Here is a 15,802-nt window from a genome sequence, read left to right as displayed (position 1 = left end):
AGATAAAATATCAGTTCAATGTTTCCAGAGAGAATCATTTGATTCAATGAATGGAAATCTTTCTATCAGTTCTGCATCGTGTAGTTATCAATCGGATTTCTTGATGAATGCAATGAATATACGCATAATGAAGATATAATACATCTGAAAGTTGAATTTGACAACTGGTGTAAATCAATTCAAAAGCAGTATGTGTAGGTGTAATGCTGTGTATGTTTCTATATTTTGCAAAGGATTTACTTTTTGTATAGCTGTTAAGTTTTTCTAAATATGACTAGACTAATTTGGAAAAAGGAAAAAGAAAAATAATTTCTTCAGTCTCGCGTACAAGCAGGCTGTGGTAACTTCCATTAGAGCTTGAATTTGATCTTCTTTCACCAGGCTCTTCATTTTAAATTTTTTATTTATTTGACTAAGTCGAAGGTAATAGATGATATATTAAGGAGAACGTTTTCTAAATTTATGCAAATAATGTTAAAGACGTTATGGGCGCGTTAAAAATCAAACTATAGATTTTTTATACAATTCTAGGCTTGTAAAAAAATGACGACTGAAGAATTACTGAATAAATTGGATCAAATATGCAAGTGTGGGGTATGTTTAGAGCGTTTCCATGAACCAAAACAGTTAGTATGTCAACATATATTCTGTCAACAATGTCTAATGCAGGCTTGTGTCACCAACAAGATGGGTCTTATGACGTTGTTTTGCCCGACATGTCGAGAACGTCAGCCGTTAGTTTATCGATCATTTGACGTGATGAAATTGAAGCCGTCATTCTTCGTGAATCAAATCTTAGAAGTATTGGTAGAATTTGCAGTTGGGTAAGAAATACTAAAGTCTTGCATCCAAACTTGTGTAGTTTTGTGAATTGCACTTTCATATAAAAGATGTCGGTTTTAAAAATGATTCAATCTGTTCAAACCATATACGTAAGGTATTCGAGGTAAATTTTCCATATCACCACATAACTTCCAATAGCTTAGAACACCCCTGCCTCACAGCCCTGGTGGAACTTTTTCCTCAGTGGGAAATCTCAATGGGGATAGAAATTTTATTGTTCCAAGGTTAAAAAATCCAGTAGAGATGGTTTTGGAGTGCAATTTTTAAACATTAGATCTAGAATGGGGATGACATCAAAGTCAAATTCCCAGTGGGGCTGAAATTCCAGGGTATTTTCCCACCGGGGACGAAATTTTTGCCAAACTTTCTAGGGGGCTGGGGTCCCAGCGGGTCTGTGACATAGGGGTGTCTTAGAGCAGTCGTAACATTTTTTATACGTCATTGATTTGCTGAGATTGTTTCCATTGATTTTCAGGAACGGCAAACTGTTACCACACTCCCTGTCGACACCACAGAAACTTCTCAACACCAAGATCACCAGCGTTTACAAATCCATCAATACTGATACTTTGGAACACATGACTCAAATCAGAACGGACGAATTCGGTGTCCGAGATTTGAAAGTCCAAGAACTCGAAGAGCAAGTACAACGCTCGAAAGAAATCAATTCTCAACTACTTATTGATAATTATATTATGAAAGCTAAACTTGGTGAGCCATTAGATCAGTCTTCAGACTCGAACTTAAAACAAGCTTCACGCGAAGTGTCCATAAAGAAGAATATATCACAAGATAGTGAATCAGTATCGAATACAAAATGCAAACAATTACAAATTAGTGATATTGAAAAAACACAAGGTACCAGTCATATTGAAGCAAAATTGAACCGATATTTACGAAAAAAGGCTTTGAACAATATTCAAAGAGAGGTTGACGATCAGAAATGTGACCAGGAAAAATCTAAAATTACTGAAAATGAAAATGTTATTCCAATTAAAAAAGATACTAAACCTAAGGGCAAGAAACACATAGAGAAGGATAAAGTTGAAACACGAAAGGAATCAAATGTCGAAGAGTCACCAAGAGATTTTTGTTGGCGATGTCTGAGACGTGGTCACACAGGAGTTGAATGCAAGGAAAATAAAACAATACTAGGTCGATACATTTGCAGCAAATGTGATAAAGTTGGACATAACTCAAATCATTGTCAGTTAACGGCTGGTCATTCGATCGTTGATTCAGTGTCTAGTACTGGATAATTTGTATATTGTTCTTCATTGTTCTTATGGTTTACAAGCTGAAAATTTATTAGCAGATTGCAGTAGCGTAGACAGGAGGGGCGCAAATTTGCTGTAGGAGAGCAGATTTTTATGACACTGTAATTATCTATTCATATCACAAATTGATAATTACTGTGTCATAAAAATCTGCTCTCCTACACACATTTGCGTCCCTCCTGTCTACGCTACTGGATTGAACTAAAGCTAGACCTGGTGATGTTCGTTTCTATGTGTAGTTTCCCTCACCTTGAAATTGGACTTTTCAATCAAATCAATTCAACTAAATTATGGAGCAATACAGTTCTTCAGTGTGATTAAAACAGATGAATGACAAAATCGAAATAATAGCAGCAGGGCCAGATTTTATAAAACTCGCATTATTGTCGGGTCCCTACGCATCAACAAATGATGAATAAAAATAAGCTTTCTTCGTTTTTTCTGGAATTCTTACGAATAATAAATGTATGATCTATATATCACTATTTACAATCTATAAATTGATAAAATTTCTATTTGTTAGCAAAGTATTGGTATACATAGAACTCTAAAATTATTTGTTTTAAAGGTCCCGAAGCTCCAATATACAAGTGTTCTCTTCGCACTTTTAATTGCAATGCTACAGTAGAATATTCAACTACAAGGCGTCCCTGATGTAACACCAAAGAAGCCTAAACGGATTCTTGGGATTGGAAATGATAGTTTTCCTACTCTTCTTTCTCTAATTGTTTTTCTTGCGTAAACCATTGTCTGTCAGGGGGTCTTGCTAGCCTCTTTCCTCTATCAAGAGTCTTAAGCTCGTTTCCATTCTACCCAACAAGAATAGCACATACTAAGAATCCATTATTTCCAGATCTAACAGAGAGCTGGTGATCACCGGGTCGAATGTCTTTTGCTATATATTTGATGGTGGTTCCTTCCAAGAATCTTTTCCCTGTTTCTATGGTCTGAGTTGGTTCTGCATCAAATTGAATATTTGCACTTCTGTTATCGGTGAAAGACATGATTCCAAGTCTTCTGTAGGGTTGGATTCCACCTCCAGGATGTGGGGGTAGGTGGATAGTATAGCTGACGTGTTGATCGTTATCTTGCGTATTCATACCTGCTATCTTATCTGAACGCACTTTGAACGCGCGGACAACTACACTTTTGAATGAACCACTTGCGGATGTATCAAGCTGTAGAGTATTGTTGGGCATTTTATCATCAGTCAGCATGTAAGTGTAACAGAGAGGTTTCCATGTAACTGTATCACGGAATAACGGGCGTGGCACATAGACAGAATGTGGGATTTGTAGACGTGTGACGGCATCTTCAATATTCGTCGTTCTCATTTTGACCAGATTCTTCAGGAACTCTGTTCGGATGTAATCAATGAGAAGATATGCGACTTGTGCATGCCCTTGGATTGACGGATGGAATTTATCTTCTGAGAATAGCCTATCTCTTGTGAAGAGAGGTGATCCAGATTGTAGTTCAGGGCAAACCATGTTTCGCCAGCTGAGACTTGTGATTTTGTAGTATTTAGCAATATCGTCTCCTCCTTCGTCTTCGAAGTTACGACAATGAGCGGCCATATCGGCGTCCCAATCCAAGTTTGCGAAAAAGTTGACGAATATTAAGGATGGTTTAGCACGGTACGAGATGACGTTTCTAACGAACTGTTCCAAAGGTTGAGTTCTACTTTTCCCAGATTCTTCAAATCGTTTCATATCATTTGCCGATAATTCCCAAAGGACAATATTGGTTAATTTATCGTCGGGTAAATGACTTCTTAAGCAGTATGAATAATAATCAGTTGCGATACCCCCAATGGAGCAATCCCGGACAATCAAGGAGGAGCCAGTGACCGGACGAATGATCTTATTCCAGTAATCCTCAATAGCATAAAAATATGATTTCAAAATGTAATCAATTCCTTTTTCACTGAAAGGACCTCCTTTTGAGATCGAACCACCGACAATTGCAAGACCGACATCTTCGCCTCGTAGTGCTCGATCTAAAGCTCTTCTCAAACTTAACCCGGATAATGATCCTAAGTTGGCATATGCATTGTGGACCTGTAAGAAAATGGAGAATCATTTTTTATATAATTGTTCTCGGCGCTCAAGTATATATTTCCTGTGCAGGGAAGGAGTATGCATGTGCTTAAGAAGAAAAGTATGTCTTCTTTTGCCGCTGAAGTATAAACTAATGGAATATTTCTTTTCCATTCATGCTTTGAAGCTAATGGTGTAAAAGTGAAACTGACTTAATCCTGATTTCACATTCTTGAACTGTGACAAATTTGACACATCCTCATCCTCAGGTGTGGCACTCTAGGTAAAAGACTGGTCGTGTGTGCGGTCCTTAAGGCTGCGTTTTCAAGCTTCACAAAGTGCATTGTGTTAATTTTAAAACAAGTGCCCCCCTCAGGGGCCTTATAGCTTGCTTGAAATTGCACATAGGTCTAAAAATTTTTGTTAAAATACAGCCTTAATTTCTAAATTAACAATTTAAACTTAAAAACCTTTTCGTTGTCTAATCCAAGAGATTCTGCATTTTGGAATTGATCTTTGTATGACCATACTTCAGTGATATCTCTTTCCAATGCATCGATCAATGTGTTGACAGGCTCTGCTCCAGCCATTGGTTTTGTTTGATCTGGATCGAAATCAGGTTCTGGTGTTTCGGCTTTGGCTGGAAAGAAATGATAAAAAGATTTGTTAGTATTTCAATTCTTGTTATGATCTTGTAACGGTCATCAAATGTCCAATAAGGTGCATAAAACGTTAGATGAACGTTGAGAAAACATTAAATGCATTCAAATCTCAGAGAAAAAACATCAATTTCCAGACCATTTTTGCAACTCGACCATCGAACGCAAAAGATAATACTGCACTATAAACTTTCACTTTGACATACTATCATATTTGTATAATATAACAATAGCGTTCAGTTTGAGGTCGTTGTTGTTATTTTCTGCCCGCACAGTTTGATTAATAGCCCGAGAGTGTCATTTGGGCCCGACGCGAAGCGGAGGGCGCAAATGGCACTAGAGGGCTAATAATCAAACTGCAAGGGCAGAGTTAATGACAACAACGAACGATAGCTTAACGCTATTACTATTATTATCTATATCGGAAATTCAAACAATGTTTTTTTCTAGCATCAGCCAAGTCTTTTCGCTTCAATGCAATGACTTCAACAAGTTTTAAGTACCCTTGCGAGCGGGCCGCAAATGACCAAAAAGTGTTTTTTTTCTGACGTCGGTTTAGTCTCACCGCTTCAATGCAACGACTTCAATAAAGTTCCGAGCGGGCCACAAATGACGTTATTGCCCTATAACCAGGGCGGTTAATGATATTTCAGCCCTCTGAAGCACGACGCCTTAGTTTTCTCAGCGCGGGTATGACTATTTGAGTCATAGAACCTTTCAATACCGCCCGCCGTTCGAATCTTTAATGGCTTACTTAATGACCGCTATATGGATAATAATTTTGGTTGGTGAAAAACCTTAAAAGAATTACATCATGGATTTGCCGTGGATTTGCTACCGCGATCTACACAGTAGTTGGTAATCAATTGTCGGATCAAAACAGGGATATTTCAAACATCACTTATTTATTAATCAAGAATTGAATGTATGATTCTCTTACCTAAAGCTTGAGCTTGGTAAGGAGATTTGGGCAACAAAAGAGATTCTCCAGGTCTCGGTTTGAATGCTTGGACAAATGAGGATGGTACTTGAACGGCTTGACCTGCTGGGTTCATCCCTTGGATTTGGTGAAGTTGATCATAACTTTGTTGTCCTTGCCCTTGTTGTTGTTGAGGCTTCTGCATGAAGCCACCATGCTGGAAAACCTTACCAAGTTTTGAGTTTAGGGAAGTTAATAGAGATTTCATTTTACTGCTTTGGCTTCCGACAAGTGATACGTTGCTGGATTTGATTCTGGTCAAAGCATTCTTGGCAGCCTGCAGAGTCATTGATTGTTGGAGTAAATCATTGTGTGGTGAGGTAGCCGAAAGTAGGGTTTGAGCTTGGTTCAAAACTTCTTTTAAACCTTTATGTGTAACAGGTGCTGGAGCGAAACCATTAGTAGCAGCCTTAGTAGCTTTCATGACTTTCTTGTGGTATGATTTCGCATTTTTGATTCTATGTTTCAGCAGGTTACCCAACTCCTTGATCTCCGGTGCTAATTTTTTAAACGCATTTTTATCCAGGTTTCCATTCTTCAAAAACCCTTTCAATTTCTTTTGAACCATTTTTCGGATATCATTCAATTGTGGATCTGGCTTTCCAGTCTTCTTCTTCTTCAATCGTTTAATTTCAGCTTTCAGTAATTGTTGAATTTCTTTCAATTTGTTGTTTCCTCCTTTCGATTTTCCAGCAGCTTTGGTTTGCTTAGTATCGTCTTCAGAAGAAAAACCTAACGTTTCATCAGGAATTGTTTCAGAATCACTCTTAGCGAATTGACCAAAAGCTTTCTGGTCATGGTTGGCAGCTTCAGCTTGCTTGTGTTGATTCTTCAATCTGCCTTCCAGTTCGCTGACAACCTTCAAATCTTTCTCCAACACTGATCTAGCTTCGGTCAGATCACCAGCCCCTTTAGCTTTAAAACCATACTGTTTCTGCAATTTACTGATTTTCTTGATCTCGCTGAGAATTTGTGTTTTGAATTTCAGTAATTTCTTCATATTGGCTCCATGAGATGCATCTTTGACATTTGAGATGAGTTCATTTGCAGTCTTTGTCAATGCATGGTGATTCAAAGAGATTTCGTTGGCTTTTCCACTCATCACGTTGTTCACAACGTTTGAAAATGCTTTCTCAGCACTTGCTGCTACCTATAAGATACAAATGACAATGCAATCTTAATAACATAGGCAGTTTTTCTTCCAACAAAGTTTATAAACTCAACTTTCATCATACTATAGTACATGCCCTTTTCTTAGAATACTTGATAAAGACAACCGTCGAAACGTCGCACACACTACTGTGTTTTTAATGTTCACTTTTAATTTTTGACACAAATATACATTGACTTTTACGTTCCCTTTTCTTAGAATATACTAGTACAGTGGCTGAAAAGTCATTTCACCCACTGGTGCGACCGCCCTGAAAATTTGATTAAACTCATTTTGATTTTTATAATTATCTTTCCACCCGTCTGTTTGATTTTTGAGATTAAAAATTTGCAAACTAAGTAAAGTTGCTTAAAATACCAATTGATCAAACCGGAAGAATCTCACATTTTGTTAACTTAAGCAGTCAATTAATTACTCAATAGTTCTTTGTTTACTTCATAATAACTAATTACCGAAAGGTAAATTGCCTTTAATCAAGAGTTATTGATTTGATTCTTATAAAGTAGATGCTTATAAGAAAAATAAATATGCTCATATTTTTCGCCATCCTTTGTTTACTTTGTAAAAACTAATTACCGAAAGGTAAATTGCCTTTAAGCAAGAGTTTTTGATTTGATTCTTATAAAGTAGATGCTTATAATAAAAATAAAAATGCTCATATTTTTCACCATCCTTTGTTTACTTTATAATAACTAATTACCGAAAGGTAAATTGTTTTCAATCAAAAGTAATTAGATACCCGAGAGTATTACACGTTAAAAACTATTGAGTGACTTGCAAAAGTTCTTTCCCGCGTTTTATTAAATTTGGTCACGCGGTTAATATATTACGGAGGTAATCGAAATTGTTATTATCTCCTCAGTATTGCACTCATATGCGACAATTGGCCTACCGATTTCGAGCAAATGAGATTTTTCACCGTATACAAAACTGGTGGGACCGCCTTCAGGGCGGTCGATAATATATCCATAGGTTCCGATCCTATCCTTTAATCAACGATGTAAAAATAATAGATAACCAACTTGCCTTGATTCTCGAAAAACATCCGTGTTACGGTTGTAAAAATATTAATGACATTTTGCATCGTAAAAAGTGCAATTAAATAAAAACTTCCTTCATTTGCAACCTTCTATTGGACAGAATCGATCACGTGATGTATATTTTTCCAAAATTTGGGTTAGAAAAAGTGTATTTTCCTATAGGCAGCCTCACAGAAGGAATTTTTTAATTAGATATTATTGTTCTATACACATTCATCTGTTTATTTTGTATCAGGCAACCTTCATGCACTTTTCATTCGTGAGGTATCGCACTTCAAATCACACATATATTTTTCAGATAACAGCATTTTATGAGCGTTTATTTATCCAGATGATTAAGTGGTATCAGGCCGATCCGTAGTCAATTTGTCTAAAGATTGGTACCTTTATCTTTTGAAAACAATTCCAAAATTTGCAGTAAATAACAATTCAAATTTTCTATCAATTCAGTGGATGTCAAAAAGTGTGTCAAAATCTAGCTAAAAGCATAACACGCACTGCACACAGAGCTTTTTAAAGGAGTGCTCATTTCAATAGGAAAACAATGGTTGTTCTCTTGGGAGAAGTGCCTTCTAGAGGTAGTTGGTTATCTATTATTTTTACATCGTTGCTTTAATCCTTCTTCTACTCGTTGGTTGTGGACCATATAGGGGCCAAACTATATATCGCATGGAGTCTCGCATGCTGAAGTTTCATCAAAAAACGCACGAAAACTTCTTCTGTCCGGAAATAATTAAGAAAAAATATTTTCTATACCTCTTTTACATCTTTTTCTTGCGATTTTTTCAATTTCTGTACATGTGCGGATGTGGTGACCGTATCAACAACTTTGGTAAATGCATCGTCAGCACTTTTGGTGATATCACTGGCTTCTTCAGCTCCTTCGTTTTCTACATCTCCACCTTCTTCGTCAACTCCCTCCATCAACGGATTCTTCAATTTCCGGACAAGTTTTTGTTTTTCTTCTTTCCAACTCCTTGTGGTGCCTTCATCAGATTCGACATCCACATCTTCGCTTTTCTTGTTTTCTTGCCATTTCTTGATGTGTTTACCGACTTCTTCTAATGACATGTCTTTGGTTGGCTTTGGAGCAAATTGTTTGGTCGATTCAGATTTTTTCAATGTAGCTGCTTCTCCGTTTTCACTTGGCTCTTGAGCATTCGTGGCTGAATGAAGGAAATTGTCAATATTTTGAGTATAGATTTAACTTCATATTGGATCGATATCATCTAAGCTATGCTACTTTGATTTTATGATTTTCGTTTTAATCTGCACGTTTTTATAAGCAGTTCGCCGATTTTTGACTTAGGGCTGGAGTTAGCATTTAACCTTATTGGGTCAGAGGCTGTCCTTTTCTGCATATCTAACAGGCTTTTCATTTTCAAAGATAGTTATTGGCTTGTCTCAGGGCTGGTTTGGTTGTTAATAAGGAAAAAAATAGTATTTACGTATTATTACGATTCCCTTACCAGCTGAAAGTGAGCTGTTCTTAAAGTCTGGGTGGACATTATTTCCAAGTTTTTCTGTATTTTCCTCAGTTGTAAGTTTTGAACCAATCAATCCAGCATTCTCTCCTAAAGAGGGAAAAATAAGAAATTGAAGATTCGTTTCCAGTCTTCCGTTTACTTCATTGCATCTCCCCACTGGATAAAGCGGCCAAATAATTGAGAGTTTGAGAGAAAAATACCTTAAAAATTCTTCTCCAGAACTACACTGACTTCACATTCCAACCAAGAACGCAATTTTTACCAAAAAAACCTTGGTCTTTGACAAGAGAGGTGGCAACCTTATTCCTTTACCGTTAACATAAAACTTCTTTATTAAATCCTAACTAACTAAAAAATCCTCATAGGAGCCACTGATACAGAGATGTTATTTGTTAAAATGTTTGTAACCTTTGACATCGTTTTTCTTATCCGTCGCCATCATCATCGGTGCAGTTTCAACATGTCCCGATCCCGACGTATCATCTTCATCATCATCGTCATCATCATCTCCTTCCGATGTTGAGTCATTCTCTTTCTCTTCTTCTTGTATTTTCTTCTTCAATTGATTGACCAAAGCTGGTGGTGCTTTAACGTCCTTCAAATGTGCTAATGTACTGCTCACCTATGTAGAAGAAATTACTGTTTGATCGAATTTGAGTAGTTCAGCTGGTAAAAACCCTTTAAAGTATATGAAAAAGTGATTCGAAGGTTTTCGCTTTCACTTTTGGCTTTGAATGAGTTGGTCCTAGCAAAGGTACATTCACTTGTAATTCTCACAGTCATACGGTAACATTATAAGGGGATTTCACATTCCAGTCAAAAAAAAAACGAACGCAAATGGTACAAATTAACTGGCAATGTTTTTTCCCGGCCATATAGTCCAGTTCCATTAGTGGCCTACCATATTTAGCTCTAGATAAAAATTTTTATGATCAATCTTATATACCTTAGTCTTAGCTTCGGTTCCCTCATGTCGTTTATTTTCACTGGTTTTCTCGACATCTTTTTCGTCATCCTCGTCATCATCATTATCATCATCACCATCATTATCGTTGTCTGCTTGGACACCTCCTGTCACCTTCGATAGCTTGTTGTTGTTGGATGTAATAGTTGGCGATACCTATGAGAGGAGAAAAAGACGTTTTCCATGAGTGAAGATATTTACTACGTGTACAAACTTGTATATATGATTCAATGAAGAGTTTTGGTTGGGAAAAATATGAGCAGGCTGGCGTAATTGACCCCGTCTTCAAAGAAGACACAAGTAGCCAGATCGTCTGTCTTCATTCGCTTTTTACCAAATCATGACATTGAAGATATAGGCAGACAGCTACTGGCAGTCACTGAAGTTTCTTTCTAGTTGAGGCTAAAAGGGGTAAATTATGAAAATGTGTAACCATAGATTGTGATATAGATTTAGGATGCCCTAGTTTTAAGCATTTTAGGTTTTCAAGGTTGACAAAATAGCTACAGTTGACGCTCTATAATTTGATCTTCAAGGGGAATTGGATTTTCATCGAATAAGGGAGTGTATCGAATAGGAGAACGTAGAATTAGAGAGCGTCAACTGTAGTTGACAAATACGATTTTGCAGCAAAGCGAGCACAATACCTTATTAGCGCGAACGATACTTCTTTTGTCCGCAGGTTCTTCTTCTTCTTTTGTCGAGTTTAATGTTTTGGTAGGTGTGTCAGATTTCTTTGATGACGTAGTTGATGTTTCGACTTTGGATTTCTTTTTCTTGGTTTTTGGAATTCCATTGATGTTAACATTGACTGTGACGTCAATCTTCTCTTTGTCTCCTGAAAAACAAATCAGATTGATCATTCATCGGAACAAAGATTAAATGCATATTTTGCTTTGCATAACTATATTCTTTAAAGGAAGAAATTTCATCAAACTAGAAAAAACAACAAAAACCAACAAAACCTCTCTTTAAGAAAGGTTCTTGAGTGAAGATATTTGGATAAAAATCTATGAGTTGAGTTTCACCATGAAACCATGTTTAGATAGGATGGTTGTACTATTTAATTAAAGATCTTTATGCATCGCCAGAGCTTTGTTTTAACTTAGTTGACAAACATTAATTGCTCTATCAACTGTGTCAACTGTTAACCCTTTAAGCATGCTTATTTTTATATAACTGCAAAATCCGGGGGGGGGGGTACTTAGGTAAAAATGTATGATGGGTATGTGCGGACGGTAAGGGTCGGTTTTTTCACCTTTCAAAGTTTCTCTAAGGGTCGGAAAAATCAGAAAGTTTTAAATTAGTCTCTCTAAGGGTCGGAAAATTCAGGATTTTTAGGAAATTTTTTGATTTCCAGAGAAAGAATTGTAATAAACTCTCTCTAAGGGTATGACTTTTTTCAAAAATCGTAAAAAGAAATTCAAAAAGTCTCTCTAAGGGTCACCTTTTCAGCAAAAATCAGTCTCTCTAAGGGTCGGTTTTCGGAGGTCCCGTCCGCACATACCCCTTATTCGCCAACCCTAGTACCCCCCCCCCCGGGCTGCAAAATCAGTATACATATTCTCTGTGAACCACATCTTATACATCTTCAATTCTAACACATTATCAAAATATCCAAATATCCTTACCTTTGGCTTTGGAGATGATTGGTTTGATGTCATCTTTCTTGGAGCCATCGAGGTCCATCAAATCGTCATCTCCAGTATCTGAAAGAGAAAATGAAATGAAAACATTGAAATATCTGCACCAGGATTTGCAACCTCGTTCGATTTACCTTTCATTGTCAGTCACAATAACCTTTGCTGTTTTTTTTCTCAGTAATTCTCAAATGATAACATGGATGGTTCAAACAGATGACCTTTCATTCGTTTTGTTCTATTGGTTTCAAATCCCCCTATACCACAAACACGTCAGCCCTTTTTCACGTTTTAACGAATTATTATCTTACTGTTCAGCTTGTAACTGTTCTTATTTCTAAGAATTAGATAGACGATGTTATCTTCCGTTACAGTGATAGCAAAGGCGGGAAAATATGGCGGCATGGCGTTATGGCGGTTTACGGAAAAAACTCTTTTCGGCAAAATGCCCGTTTGCGAATTTTCTTCGGCTTTGGGCCTATTTCTTAGATAGTGAAGTGATTTGTCTTAGACTATATAGCATAGTCTAAGAATTAGATTAATAATGTAGTCCGGAAAACAAGACAAAGCTCGGATTTTTTTATTGCATGAAGAATAATTTAAATTACGTGGTCTTTTGTGTTTCTTCCCTTTGAAGTCATATAATAAACCGATCAAATTTTTCGTCACTTGAAGATTCTGGTCTTTGTCGGATACTTTGGAGTCGTACGGATCGGTATTGTCGTTATTTGTCGTTAATTTATTAGCAGTGTCGTCAAGATGTCGTGTAATTTTGTCACGTACTGTCAATAAGTCACGGTTGATGTTGGCCAGTTTCATTCCTGGAGATGAAAATATGTTAGTTACATATATTGTTTTTGTAAGTGGTTAAAATCTAAAAGTTTTTGTAGATTTTGTCACGATGATGAAATTTCTCCGTCTCTCTGTTCACTGCAAAAGTTGAGATTATCAGTCTTGATAGGTTTTGTTAAAAGGAGGAATTCTCCCATCCGAATGGGATATCGGGTTAGTGTAGAATTTCAATCTATCGAGATATATCAAAATTAATGCGGATATTTATTCAAAATAAAATGATAGTTTCAAACAATATTTACTCTTCAATATGTATCCCCTCAATAACACCGCATTATCAATTTGATGTGAAAGCATAAGGACACAGAAATAAAACCATGTGGCTTAACGTTGAAGTATCCTGGCAAAATTTTTGAAAATAAGGTGGTATCCGCATTGACTTTTATGCTTTTCACGAAAGTTTTGATGAATTTCACACGATGAAGTAGTCTGATATTTCAATTTCTGAACATTTTGCTTACCTGTGAACAGATTATCATCTTCATCAACCGATTCGATTTTACTTTTCTTCTCCTCTTTCGCCTTCTCCATTTCACCATCCATCATTCCTGGTGATTCCTCATTAGAGGATGTTTCTTTCTCGTTGTGTCCAACAGAATCGAATTCCGATTCATCACCATCATCGAATTCCGTGTGAGGGTCCATAAGGTAAGAGACAACGTCATCTAAATAAGGTATTGATTGCACTCCTTCACTGTGCTGTCGATTATCTTCGATTTGAATGCATGCGATGCATGGTATCAGAATCACCAGTAATGCAAGTCCTTGCAGTGTGTACATGTTTAACGTCAATCCTGTTTAATGAAATCATGAAACAAGTTGAGATAATGGGCTTTTTCAAGGAAAAACACTGTGTAATACCTTTAAAGAAGGCACCCCTGTGTCACAGACCCGCTGGGACCCCAGATCAAATGGAAAACTTGGCAAAATCTTTGTCCCCGATGGGAAAATACCCTGGAATTTCAACCCCAACGGGTTGAACGGGTTTTGAACGGGTTTCCACTCGAAATTCAATGTTTAAAAGTTGCACTCCAAAATCAGTCCAATGGATTTTTAAACAATAGAATTTTTATCCTCACTAAGGAAAAAACTGGAGGTTTGAGACAGGGATGTAAGAAGACAACCTTTAGCATTAACCTAGACAAGAAGGGTCCAAAATTTGTGTGGGAGAGTAGATTTTTATGACACTATTATTATCCACTCATAAGATAATTCATGAAGTTTTACTCTCCAGTATGAATTTTTGTCTACGTTTAGTGACCCATTGTCAAAACAATATCCCCTCTAGAATTCCAGACTTTACTGAATTTCAACTTTGAGTTTACCTTAGATCAATTTTCAACAGTTCATTATAATAATTATTGTATCTATCCACCTCGTATCTTTCCACATGCAGCAGTAAACAAAAACAAATCAATACAGTAATCAAATACTATGATTTTCAATTTCAAAAAAGAAAATCTTAAATTTTCATCAAAATTTTGAAAAAAAATTCTAGCCGAGATTTTCAGTATGATAAAACATTGTTTAGATTTGTTTATAATTAAAACTCATAAATACAATAGCAAAATGAACAGAAAAATGCTCAATGTGAGATCAAGCAAAACAACTAATTCTTCCCGCCCGTTAATGGGCGTTTTTATGGTGCTCTTTCTATGCACATGCGTATTTCCAAGTTTACACTGTCTGAGAGGGAGGTGCTCGTTTGCCTGTTTATTTGTCTCGTTCAGTAGTTAGGGGGGGGGGGCGTACGGGATATCGGTACATCGGTATTGGCCTTTTTTTAGATCGGTAAATCGGTATTACAGGAAAAAAATGATCGGTACTCAGTATTTCAAAATCATCTCGGTATCGGTAAAAGACCCATTTTTATGTCGGTATTTCGGTATTTTCGGTCAACCATCGGTATCAAAGATCATGAGCCATTGCGCCCCAAAACCAAATTATGTGAGATAAATTTTAAAATCTTGCAATTTTTTTCGCTCGCTTCGCTCGCAATAAAGTTCTTTCACAATCTTCCAATACATTCTTTTCGAGATGCATAAATAAGCATTGCAGGCCTCGTTTTCAAATATTGTTGCCTAAGTAACTCAACGTCATTTGACATGTAAATTTAATGTTGAATAATTATTCTGCTTGCGAACGAGGCCAGCAATGCTTTCTCGAGAAGAGTGTATTTGGCGAACAAAAAATTTAAAACAAAAAAATTTAATTTTTTTTCTCGCTTCGCTCGCACTAGCTTCTTCGATATCTTCTTGATAAGTATCAAATTCATGGCGTTTTTAGAGTTTATGTTATTTGGTTGACTTTCAAAAATTTTCTATTTGGCCATAGCCTCCTTTACTATTCGATTATATGAACGATATGTTCTGAGCGCTGATCTACTAAATAATCCCTCCCTTATACGTAAATTAGTACAAATTAAGGAACACTCAGGGGCGGCGATTTGAAAAATCATTGCTGCAATTTTGATAAGGCAAGAGGCTCTGCCAGGGGTCTGCTTGACACGTGAATGACCATTTTTCTGCCTTGAATACAGTTGACGCTCTCTAAATTGACGTTCTACTCTTTGATAAGCCCCCATTTTCGATCCATTGGCGTTTTGACAGGGGGCCACGCCTCCCCAAGTTGAGCTTTTTTGAACGCCAAAATCTTGAAATTACCCTAAACTGTAATTGATCGCCCCCACCAAAGAAACAAATAATTGACCAAAAAGGTCAAAGTTTTCCCAACAGAATGTGCCTTTTTCTGGCTACCTTTGACCTTTTTAAGGCCTCCTTTAAGCTGTTTGATATTTCTTAGATCAAAATTTTCGCCTTCGGCACCAAGATTACAAAGCAAACTCTCTGCG

General features: G+C 36.8%; 2 protein-coding genes across 3 annotated transcripts; one reads left to right on the top strand and one right to left on the bottom strand.

The window, feature by feature from the left end:
* The first annotated feature begins 535 nt into the window (after positions 1-535).
* Positions 536-2,325, top strand: LOC136815566 (tripartite motif-containing protein 3-like). Its single transcript, XM_067072019.1, has 2 exons — positions 536-824; positions 1,319-2,325. The coding sequence occupies exons 1-2, from the start codon at positions 544-546 to the stop codon at positions 2,100-2,102; spliced, it is 1,065 nt and encodes a 354-aa protein (XP_066928120.1). The 5' UTR covers positions 536-543; the 3' UTR covers positions 2,103-2,325.
* Positions 2,326-2,542: 217 nt separating this feature from the next.
* On the bottom strand, positions 2,543-14,442 carry LOC136815565 (axoneme-associated protein mst101(2)-like). Of its 2 annotated transcripts, XM_067072017.1 has the most exons (12): positions 14,277-14,441; positions 13,413-13,745; positions 12,708-12,920; positions 12,091-12,168; positions 11,107-11,297; positions 10,442-10,615; positions 9,904-10,117; positions 9,478-9,582; positions 8,765-9,174; positions 5,759-6,947; positions 4,630-4,799; positions 2,543-4,180 (listed from the first exon to the last, which is right to left on the bottom strand). In XM_067072017.1, the coding sequence occupies exons 2-12, from the start codon at positions 13,729-13,731 to the stop codon at positions 2,930-2,932; spliced, it is 4,314 nt and encodes a 1,437-aa protein (XP_066928118.1). In that variant the 5' UTR covers positions 13,732-13,745; positions 14,277-14,441; the 3' UTR covers positions 2,543-2,929. The 2 variants fall into 2 exon arrangements, with proteins under 2 accessions (XP_066928118.1, XP_066928119.1); XM_067072018.1 differs by lacking the exon at positions 12,708-12,920 and having other exon boundaries at positions 14,277-14,442.
* Positions 14,443-15,802: the final 1,360 nt, after the last annotated feature.

The sequence above is a fragment of the Clytia hemisphaerica genome, unplaced genomic scaffold (genome assembly GCF_902728285.1).
Source record: "Clytia hemisphaerica strain Z4C2 unplaced genomic scaffold, Clytia hemisphaerica genome assembly, whole genome shotgun sequence".
Lineage (NCBI taxonomy): Eukaryota > Metazoa > Cnidaria > Hydrozoa > Leptothecata > Clytiidae > Clytia > Clytia hemisphaerica.
This window is presented reverse-complemented; position numbering and strand designations above follow the sequence as displayed.

Coding starts and splice junctions, on each gene's coding strand:
- LOC136815566 (XM_067072019.1), top strand. CDS start 544: ATGACGACTGAAGAATTACTGAATAAATTGGATCAAATATGCAAGTGT. Junction 825..1,318: donor TTGGTAGAATTTGCAGTTGG/GTAAGAAATACT, acceptor ATTGATTTTCAG/GAACGGCAAACTGTTACCAC.
- LOC136815565 (XM_067072017.1), bottom strand. CDS start 13,731: ATGTACACACTGCAAGGACTTGCATTACTGGTGATTCTGATACCATGC. Junction 11,298..12,090: donor AATCATCTCCAAAGCCAAAG/GTAAGGATATTT, acceptor TTTGTTTTTCAG/GAGACAAAGAGAAGATTGAC. Junction 9,175..9,477: donor GAACAGCTCACTTTCAGCTG/GTAAGGGAATCG, acceptor TCCTTCATTCAG/CCACGAATGCTCAAGAGCCA.